The sequence below is a fragment of the Carex rostrata genome, chromosome 11 (assembly GCF_964058835.1).
Source record: "Carex rostrata chromosome 11, lpCarRost1.2, whole genome shotgun sequence".
NCBI classification, from domain to species: Eukaryota; Viridiplantae; Streptophyta; class Magnoliopsida; order Poales; family Cyperaceae; genus Carex; species Carex rostrata.
Genome location: NC_135928.1, coordinates 2,419,649 through 2,430,863, shown reverse-complemented (window position 1 = coordinate 2,430,863; position 11,215 = coordinate 2,419,649). Strand labels below are relative to the sequence as shown.

Here is an 11,215-nt window from a genome sequence, read left to right as displayed (position 1 = left end):
AAGCAACAAGATCGCCTCTTGAGAATTCCTCTCCAATATTCTAAATGGAATTCTCCTCTCTATTCTTTGATGGAAGAAGAAGAGAGAAAGGCACTCAATTCTATAGAAAAAATTTCTGAAAAGAGTTGGTTATCTTGTGCCTTGGGGACCCATCTATTTATAGTTATACACATCTGACAGCGTGAGTGCGGGTGGTTCACTCGCACTGGATTCAGTCCGTCCGCACTGGGTCAGAACGTGTCTAAGTAACCGCCTTAAAATTAGCCCCGAAAATAGTCTGCATCCTGAGTGCGTCCGCACTCAGATCCAGTACGGGTGAGCCACCCGCACTGGGCTTAAAACAGAACTTTCAGAAAATTGACTAAGTCCTCAGTGCGGGTGGTTCACCCGCACTGCGCTCGGACTTTTTCCTGAAGTTCCCAAATATTGGCTAAGTACTGAGTGCGGGTGAACCACCTGCACTGGGCTCCCAAAAGGCTTCCAAAAATTGGCTAAGTCCTAAGTGCGAGTGAGCCACCCGCACTGGGCTCCCAAAAGACAGTTTTCTCAATTGCAAATTTCAGAATTAGTCCATCAATAATTTGATTTTTGCCCAAATTGTTCTACACACTTATGGATCACACCATATTGAATACATTGATTGTCTAATATCTTAAATCTATATTAGATCACTTTAATTGTGACAACCATATATGACAGTAAACAATTCATAATTATATTCATATATGCTCAACGTTGGATTATGATCCAACAATCTCCCACTTGAGCAATATGTTATACTCTTTTAATTATGTATTGTCAACCTTATGTGCGCACATACTTTTCTGTCATCCTTATGTATTCCCAAACCAATTTCATCCATCAATTACATTAGCAAAGGACTAAAGCAGCTTTCGTCACATTTATTTTAGTCGTGACTAGACCATCAATAATCTTAGCACTAATATAACCAAATGACATGAATCATGATGTGGATGTGTAGCATAGAAATTACACGCAATTGTGATCTTACGTGCCAATTTCTAACTAGGTCTCCCACTAAAATCTTGAAACCGAATTTCATAAACTTGTTGTAAAATGCAAAATTCAAATAAACAATTCACAAATCCCATATCCAAATGTAAGGTCAAAAACTAAATTAGAGATAGAATGTATACAAACAATCATTTTGCAATGCCATGCATATTACAAAAATAACTTGTTTCATTATCCAAAATTACAAAATAGAACATCAAAATAAACAAAAATGGACTCCCACTAAAACTGAATTTCCTCAATAGCAATTACCCTCATATGAGCAACATGCTCTTCAAACTTATTGGGTGGTAATCCTTTCGTAAGTGGATCCGCTAACATGAAGTCCGTCCCTATATGTTCTATTGTCAACTGACCATTCTGTACTCTTTCTTTTACAACCAAGAACTTGATGTCAATGTACTTTGACTTTGACGAACTTCGGTTGTTGTTTGCGTATAGCACAGCCGAATTATTATCACAATACAATTTTAGTGGTCTCTTAATAGACTCCACTATACGCAGCCTAGTGACAAAATTGCGTAGCCATACACCATGATTCGATGCCTTGTGACATGCTACAAATTCTGCAGCCATTGTGGAAGATGCTATAAGTGACTGTTTAGCACTCTTCCATGAAATAGCCCCTCCAGCCAACATGTAAATATAGCCGGATGTAGATTTCATGCTATCTTGACATCCTCCAAAATTAGAATCGGTATACCCAATGACCTCTAACTTGTCCGATCTCTAATACGTGAGCATGTGGTCTTTTGTTCGCTTCAGGTACCTCAAGACCCGTTTGGCTGCTTTCCAATGATCTAGACCTGGATTTGATAAGTATCGGCCCAACATGCCAGTGATGAACGCAATATCTGGACGCGTACCCACTTGTGCATACATGATGCTCCCAATGACTGAGGCATATGGATACTTTTGCATTACTTCCTTTTCTAAATTATTCTTTGGGCATTGGCTCTTGCCACAGGGGTATGTCCTGGTTTACTGTTTTGCATGCCATATCATAGTCTTAACATCCATCTGATGAAGCTCCAAATCGAAATGCGCCACTAATGCCAATATAATCATTAAAGAGTCTTTCAATGAAACTGGAGAGAAAGTCTATTTATAATCGATGCCTTCCTTTTGTGTAAAACCCTTAGCGACAAGACGAGCCTTATATTTCTCCACATTACCTTTCGAATCCCTTTTGGTTTTAAATATCCATTTACAACCAATGGGGTCTCGCTCCTTTAGGTAATGGGACAATTTCCCAAATGTCATTGTCAGCCATAGATTTTATTTCCTCATTTATGGCATCGATCCACTCGTGAGAGTTAGAGTCATTCATGGCTTGTTAAAAATTTATGGGGTCATTTTCTAACATGCCAACATCAAACTCATGTTCTTGAAGGTAAACTACATAATCCAAAGATATTGCAGACCTTTTCTCTCTAGTGAACCTTCTTATTGGCACTTCTAAATTTTCTTGATGATTTTCAGCATTGTCTTGAACAATCTGGCCAACAACAGCATCATCCAGAATTTCTGGAATTTCACTTTGTGTTGTTTGTTCTTGTTGAGTTTGGTATTCAATAATGGTTTTGTTTTCGACAATTGTGTTTTGAGTTAAAATGGGTTCAATATCCATAAAACTCTCAACACCCGTGGGAATATTTTCACATTCCTCTTCAAATTCAAAATCCATTATTGTATCCCCCCCCCCCCCCCCCCCACAAACTCAACATCCTCAAAAAATTTTGCATTTCCCGTCTCAAAAAATGAATATTTTGTGGGATTGTAAACTTATAGCCCCTTGACCGCTCGGGATACCCAGTAAAATAACAACTAATAGTCCTTTCATCAAGTTTCTTTTCTTGAGGCCTATAAGGCTTTGCTTCAGCTGGACATCCCCACACACGCAAATGTTTCAAATTAGGCTTGCGCTCATTCCACATCTCGTATGGGGTTTTGTTAGTTGCTTTAGTGGGCACTCTATTTAGGATATATGATGCTGTAGATTCTTTGGTAAAGTAGTACGACTAATCATACTTCTTACCATGTCCTTAAGCGTTCGATTGCGTCTCTCAGAAACACCATTCATTGCCGGCGAACCGGGCAATGTATACTGACGTACAATCCCGCATTCATCTATGAAATGTGCAAAAGGCCCTTTACACTGTTCACCTGATCCATCATATCTGCCGTAATATTCACCACCATGGTCAGATCTAATGGCCTTAATGCATTTGTTAAGTTGTAACTCAACTTCCGCTTTGAAACTTTTGAGCATGTCAAGGGCTTCCGCCTTTTCCTTAATTAAATATATGTAGCCATATCTTGAATAGTCATCTATGAAACTAATAAAATACCAGTGACCATTTCTTGTAGTTGTTGGAAACGGACCACATATATCGGTATGAATTAATTCCAAGAGTTCCGAACACCTATTGGCTTCATATTTTCTGAAATTGGTTTGTTTCCCTTTTATGCAATTAATACAATCGCCAAAATCTGAAAAATTAAAGGGTTGGAGAATGTTATTGACACAAGTCTTTCAATTCTATTCTTAGAAATGTGACCTAATCGCTTGTACCATAATATAGCTGAATTCTCATTAGTTAATTTTCTTTTTTCTTACTATTTGTATCCACATGCAAGGTTTCAATATATGAGCTATTGACATCCAAAGAATATAGATTATCATAAACAAAAAGAAAACCAGAACCAACTTGATTTGAATCATGAAACAAACTAAAGTTTTCATTTCCAAAAGTACAAGTAAATCCATACTTATCCAATGCAGAAATAGAAATTATGTTACGTCTAAAAGACGGTACAACAAAAGTCTCATACAAATTCAAATAAAATCCTGATTTTAACAATAATCTATAAGTCCCAATAGCCTCCACCTCAACTTTATTGCCATCGCCTACAAAAATGAATCTTTCATCATCACTTGGCTTTCGGCAATTTAGGCAGCCCTGCAAAGATATACTTATTGTGAGTAGTTGCACCTGAATCTATCTACCAAGTATATCTAGATACAGAAGATAAATTAACTTCCGTTCAAATCATAACAAGAGATTTACCTTTCTTAGCACGCTAAGCGTGATAATTCTGGCAATGAATCTTCTTGTGTCCAACCGCACCACATAAGTAACATGCATTGATCGAAGTGGCAACTTTCTTGCCCTTATCCTGTTTCTTATTGGTGGTCACCGCAGCATCCTTATTATCCTTAGTCTGATCAGATCTTTTACGCTTAGCTAAAGCCTTAGATTTGGAAGTAGTAGCAACATGGGCACTTTCTGTCTTAACTTGATTCAGTCTTTCCTCTTCTTCCACACAATGGGAGATGAGTTCATTGAGTGGCCATTTGTCCTTTTGACAATTGTAGCTCACCCTAAACTGTCCAAAGTGTGGAGAAAGAGATATCAATACCAAGTGCACCAAGAGATCATCAAAGATCTCCAACTTAAGTGCCCTTAGTTTTGAACAATATTAGACATCTCCATGATGTACTCCCTAATACTTCCCTTATCGTTATACTTCATTGAGACAAGTTTAGTTAAGAGTGTACCAATTTCAGACTTTTCATTCTTGACAAACCTTGTTTCAACTTCAGCCAAAAATTCCTTAGCGTTAGTAATCGTATCTGAAATCGAGCCTCTAAATGCCTCTGGAATGTACCTTTTTATAATCATTAGACTCACTCTATTAGATCTATCCCACTTTTCCTCAACCCTTAGTTCTTTTTCGGTTGAGGTATCTGTAATTTTGGGACGATCTGTTCTGAGTGCTAAGTCTAAATCCATGACACCGAGAGTTATCATAACACTCTCCTGCCAAAACTTAAAATTGGTACCATTTAACATCGGAATGTCTTTTAGGCTAGTAGTAATGCTAGCTGAAAAATACGAACAAAAAACACACAAAACAACCACGATTTAGCAAAATAAATTCTAAAATTTATAAATTATGTTCAAACAAAGGCTAAACTCAACCATCTTAACAAAGTATCGGTTTCTATTAATTGATTACCGGAGGGCAAAAGAATTAACTTCTTATGATACTTTGGCGCAATAATAAAGTATTGATGATTCAATAACATATTGACAACATGCCTTCCGGAGGGCCGACATTATTGACATATGAATTAATCATAATAATCATCACTATACTTTAATATTACTAAATTGTACATAAAATTTCAACAGTCATTATCTTCCAGAGGGCCGATGAATGATTGCTTCCATTAAATGTACACTTTATTTCCTTTTATATAATGAATTCAATTAATCTTGTCAAAAGAGGCACCGAAGGGTACAATAATGACTCAATTAATCAATTCAAGATATATATACAACTACAATGCCTTTGTAAGAATCATTATCTATACCAAATAACATAAAATAAAACTGAAATTAATACATGGTCTAGAGAGAGTTTAAAATTGGAAGCACCTTAAGATGTCCTTTCAAAATTAGAAGGATTTCTAATTTTGAAATTTTTGTTTCAAAAAATTTACCAAAAGAATAAATTTTCCAAAACCCTAATTTTCATAACTACTCAAAATGCCAAACTAATGACAGCGGAATCTTGTGTGGACAAAGAACTCCAAGACCGAATCTTTATTAGGATTTTGCGATTCCAAATGGAAATCTTCGAGCAAATCCTAACCAACTTAATATCTTAAAATTAAGTAGTCATGATCTTAATTTAAAACATCTTTCGTGCTTCCAAACTTTAATTTTCAGAAAAAATCAAGAAAAAATAAGAAAAATCTGAAAAATCGACGAAAAATTAATTCCTAATTCTCTCTAGACCCTTAAAGACCTAATCCTTCGGCATAGGAAGGCTCTGATACCACTTGTTGGGAATCATAAAGGCCAAACAATTACGCCTTATCTAGAGATCAAATAATTACATCTCATCTAGGGGTCAAACACTTACATCCCGGGGAAGAAGAAACAATCCCCACCTTAACCTAAGACCGTCCTATGCCAAAGAGACCCAAAACATAATATTTAGTGCAGAATACAATACATGATTCCATGTCGTTTGCCATGGAATATCAAAACCCTAGGTTGGAGAAGCAACCGTCTCCGTGAGCGCGAGACAAGACTCTAGCAAGCTATTCCTTTCTCGCCCTTTTGGTTGAATCTTAGATTAGGTCTTCCAAAGCAACAAGATCGCCTCTTGAGAATTCCTCTCCAATATTCTAAATAGAATTCTCCTCTCTATTCTTTGATGGAAGAAGAAGGGAGAAAGGCACTCAATTCTATAGAAAAAATTTCTGAAAAAAGTTGGTTATCTTGTGCCTTGGGGACCCATCTATTTATAGTTGTACACATCTGACAGCGCGAGTGCGGGTGGTTCACCCGCACTGGGTCAGAACGTGTCTAAGTAACCGCCTTAAAATTAGCCTCGAAAATAGTCTGCATCCTGAGTGCGTCCGCACTCAGATCCAGTGCGGCTGAGCCATCCGCACAGGGCTTAAAACATAACTTTTAGAAAATTGACTAAGTCCTCAGTGCGTTCGCACTGCGCTCAGACTTTTTCCTGAAGTTCCCAAAAATTTGCTAAGTACTGAGTGCGGGTGCACTCAGATCCATTGCGGGTGAACCACCCGCACTGGGCTCCCAAAAGACTTCCAAAAATTGGCTAAGTCCTGAGTGCGGGTGCACTCAAATCCAGTGCGGGTGAGCCATCCGCACTGGGCTCTCAAAAGGAAGTTTTCTCAATTGCAAATTTCATAATCAGTCCATCAATGATTTGATCTTTGCCCAAATTATTCTACACACTTATGGACCACACCATATTGAATACATTGATTGTCTAATATCTTAAATCCATATTATATCACTTTAATTGTGACAACATATATGACAGTAAACAATTCATAATTATTTTCGTATATGCTCAACGTCGGATTATGATCCAACACAGGAGCCATGAGAGAAGAAGAGATGGTATTTTAGTCATTAATTATTTTGAGTAGTAAAATTATAAATTAATGAAGTTTGGAATGATATTTTTATAATTTTAAATTTTAGGATGACATTTTTACTATTTGAAGGTTTTGGAGTGACAAATAACTAATTTTTCATTAAAAATAAGGAAACAACTAATAGTTCTCCAACTCTAGTCTCTCAAAAATCCCCAGATATTTTTTAAAAATCCTGTAAACTAATGGAGCAAAGTCAGTAAACTTCAATACTAAATCATGTAAACCAACTTAACGAATCATGTCAACATAAAAACCTTATTTCTATGTGGTCCCCAATAACTTACACTTTAACATCCACTTTAACAACTTTAACTGCTTTGACTGGAACCACTTTTAGACCTTTGAGCATGACCACTTTAAAATTATGAAAATAAAATGTAAAAATAAATTGAATTTCAAATTTTTTTTCCAAATTTAATTTTTTTTTTTCGAATTTCTTTTACAAATTTTTTTTCAAAAGTTTTTTCCCCGAAATTTTGTTTCCAAATTTTTTTTGAAATTTTTTTCCCAAAAATTTTTCCAGGAATTTTTTTCCAAAATTTATTTTCAAATTTATTTTTGAATATCTTTCTAGATGCTACTTTTAATTATTTTGAATTCTATAAACCTTATCACATAATTATGTAGATAGTTTTGTTGAATCCTATAAACTAATAAAAAATATTCAAATTTTTTTTCAAATCTCTTTCTAGATACTACTTTTAATTAATTTAAATTATGTAAATCTTATTACATAACTCTGTAGATAGTTTCGTTGAAAACTGTAAACCGACAAAAAAACATTCAATTTTTTTTTTTTCAATTTTTTTTGTTCAAATCTATTTCACGTAGCGTTTTATGTTTCTTTTATTTTTTACTGATTTGAATTATCTGAGATTCTGTATGGAATGGGATCCAGGCCCATTTTAGGATTTTGTTTCAATTAGGCCTGTTAATTTTAGTTTGCATTAGTTTGGTAAGCTTCCCATCTTACTAACTCATTGGGTGAATTCAATTCTAGTCGGTTAAGTTTAGCATCGCCATATTAATATTTTGTTCAACCGTGGTCAAGGTCAACCTGCTGATTCGGTGGGATAAAAAATCTAATATTAATTGGTAGGGTCACCGGTCAGTCACACAAATAAAAAAGTAACTTCTATCTGCTATGCACTTCACAACATAATACATGTAACGGGTCTGACTCGCCATATGAATAAATAAATGTTGTACAAATGATCGGACGGTGGAGAACGTTAATGCAGAGGATATAGATTCCAATTCTCTCTCTCTCTCAAAGTCCCAACTTCTTTTCCCTCCTTACCAAGATTATTCAAAGAAAATCAAGACAAGCTTTCCAGATAATTAACTAATGGCAATGGCGTCGAGTTCAACTAAGATGGAGATCATACCTGGCAAAGACCGCTTTTTGAGTGCTACACGGCCAATCCAACCAGGCGAGATTCTTTTAACCGACCAGCCTCTGATCCTCTACCCAGCCTCTCTCAGCTACCTAGAGATTTTCTGCTCCAACTGTTTCCGTATTGTCTCATCCGAGCAGTTTAGGTGCATGACTTGCAACATCGCACGATTCTGCTCTGCTAGATGTTACTCCTCCTCTCACCCCACCCTGCTCTGCCATGCATTGCCTTCTCTCATTGCAGATGAACTACAATTACCTTCCCACACACCAGATCTTATATTTCTCCTTTCCATATATTCCACAAGTGCTGATTCAATCCTTCAGCTGATCTCTCTTCCATCTCCTGACTCTCCGCCATATTCGTTAATAGAGTATCTTGAAACCCAGTTTGTAAGGCTAATTCCAAGAAACATGATTCCTAGGCATTTCAGCCATGGAATCACATTCAAGCTCCTTTCTGTAGAAAAGACGTATGGTCTTCCCATATATGGCCCTAGGGAAAGCGATTTCATAGACTGTGATATTCACGATATACGCGCGTATGGACTGTTCTTTCGGGCTTCTCATATAAAGCACAGCTGTCTCCCCAATAGTTGTGTATTCAATGATGTTGATGATCCCAACCGGCAAGGTGATACCACTTTTGTTTTTAAAGCTTTAGATTGGATCGGAGAGGGCAAAGAAATCTCCAGGAGTTTCGTAGATGATCATCTCGATATGGAGTATGATGATAGGTTTCGTATGATAAAGGGTTTAAAAGGCTTTGACTGCAAGTGCCACCGATGTGATACAGAGAAGATATTCGAAAAAAACAAGCTAGACAAAGGCAAAAGGCAACCGATCGCACCATATGCACACTTCATAGATTGTCATGTGTGCCATCATTGCCAGGGCTGCTTGGCACCATTGCCCCCTTCGCAAGATGGAGTTGTGTCTACCGTTATGCAATGCAACAAATGTGGTGTTCAAGTCACGAAAAATCAACCTGATCCACCCGCTGCTGAGGATGCTAGCAGTAGAACCGTGTAATAGTCAGATTGCGGCTCCTGTACAGGTTAGTACCACAGCTATGAATCGTGTTTACTATTAGGCCCACAGTTGTAAATTTTGTAAAAACCGTGTAATTTTCCTATGATCATTTGTGCAAGGTACTGAGAATCATAAATTCTCCTATGTACTGTTGCAATTGGGGATACATGCTGGATAACCCTGCATATATAAGACTGAAATGTTAGATTCTATCTTAAATTTATATGTTTTCACGAATTAATTGGTGATAACAATAAAAATGTTCTATATCTAAGTAGTAAAACATACAGAAGGAAATGAACTTGTTACAAAAGGGTAGTATTTGTTACAGTACATAAAAAAGGTACTAAGGCTAAGCACCTCTATTTTTAACTTAATAATCTAATTGTTTTGGGATTGTTTAAACTATGTAGGGTTTTTTCTGAACCTTTTGTCGTGCCTTTTTAGTTCTTTATATTGATACTGTAAGGCTTGTTACTATTAGAAACTGTTAAGTTATTTATTTTTTATTAATTAGTTTCCTTTACTTCTCAGGGTACTGCGAAATGGAGCCACTAGACGTCTTCGGCTGTCCGAGCAATTTGGAACTGTTTTGCGTTTTCTTTTCTTTTTTTTTAGGAATATACTGTGTAGTTTGCCTACAAATAATGCACTGTAGTGTTGTCAGATGTAGAGAAAAACAGCTTAACCACCAGGTGGTGGTTTGAGATTCAAGCAGTTGCTAAGAATTATTAGTGATGTGGGACAACTATATTTCTTTTGGAGCTAATCTCAAATTTGATAAATTTTGAGGTTTCTGTTCTTCTCTTTCTGAGTTATTTTTTAGTTTGTGATGCCATCCGCTCTAAAATCGGCAAACCAGTGTTAGTTGAAACCAGTACACTTGGTTCTCTCAGATCTTACATTGTTGGCCAGAGATAGATTCTCCGAGTATTTCTACAAGTCTCAAGCTACATGTTAGCACGACATGATACAGTATATGAGGAAATCAAGTGATATTTCCTTTGTAGGTTTACCATTTTCCAACTAATTCAGTGGAGCAATATGAAAACCCTAAACAAGAGATAACATTAATATTACCAATTAACATACGTCCATCTGCAGCACAAATGGCCAATACGCTTCCATGTTGGATACATAATTATCCTACGTACTTGAACAAGAATCCCTACTGTACATCAGAAAAGAACCCCTACAGTACATAGAAACCAACTATGATCGTATGATCGCATATAGGATGCACACCTCCTAAACTCCATTTTAGAAGCCTATTTCCCATCAGGTGTAGTTGCATAATAACTATGGCTTGACCGTTTCTTCTTGTGGGTTTTCCAAGCAAACGGCCAATTCTCACCACCAGCACCCTCACTATTCTCCTCATTATTCCCCTCGCTATTCCTCTCTCCATCAGAAGAGGCTAGAGCCGCTGATGATGGGGTCCGCCTAGCCCTGGCCACACTATTTATTTTGCTAAGATCCTCTCTTTCCTCTACAGCTTTCATCCAATGCACATCACTCAACAGGTCAGTGTAGATCACCTCCTTGCGCTGCCTCTTGCCAAGGACTAGATTGCTTAGTGGATCTGGCTTTAATTTTAAAGAGGATTCAGGGTTGTCCTCATGAAATACCCATTCAGGCACCTCATCGTCTTCCATCAGCCGTGAGCGGTACCTATTAAGAATATAACAGAACAGGATAGAATCAACCTTCTTAAAGAGCTGTGGGATTGCAGTTGGTCTTGAATCAAAGCTATTTGCAAA

General features: G+C 36.9%; 2 protein-coding genes across 2 annotated transcripts in view; one reads left to right on the top strand and one right to left on the bottom strand.

Annotated features, from left to right (window-relative positions):
- Positions 1-8,381: 8,381 nt before the first annotated feature.
- On the top strand, positions 8,382-9,455 carry LOC144561920 (histone-lysine N-methyltransferase ASHR2-like). The gene has a single exon (XM_078311027.1). The coding sequence runs from the start codon at positions 8,382-8,384 to the stop codon at positions 9,453-9,455; it is 1,074 nt and encodes a 357-aa protein (XP_078167153.1).
- Positions 9,456-10,500: 1,045 nt separating this feature from the next.
- LOC144562227 (putative ATP-dependent DNA helicase CHR719) overlaps positions 10,501-11,215 on the bottom strand; it is a 38,381-nt gene continuing 37,666 nt past the window's right edge. Inside the window, exon 13 of the mRNA XM_078311410.1 lies at positions 10,501-11,126. Within this exon, the coding sequence (XP_078167536.1) occupies positions 10,724-11,126 (403 nt within the window). The 3' untranslated portion in view covers positions 10,501-10,723. The remainder of the gene's footprint in view (positions 11,127-11,215) is intronic.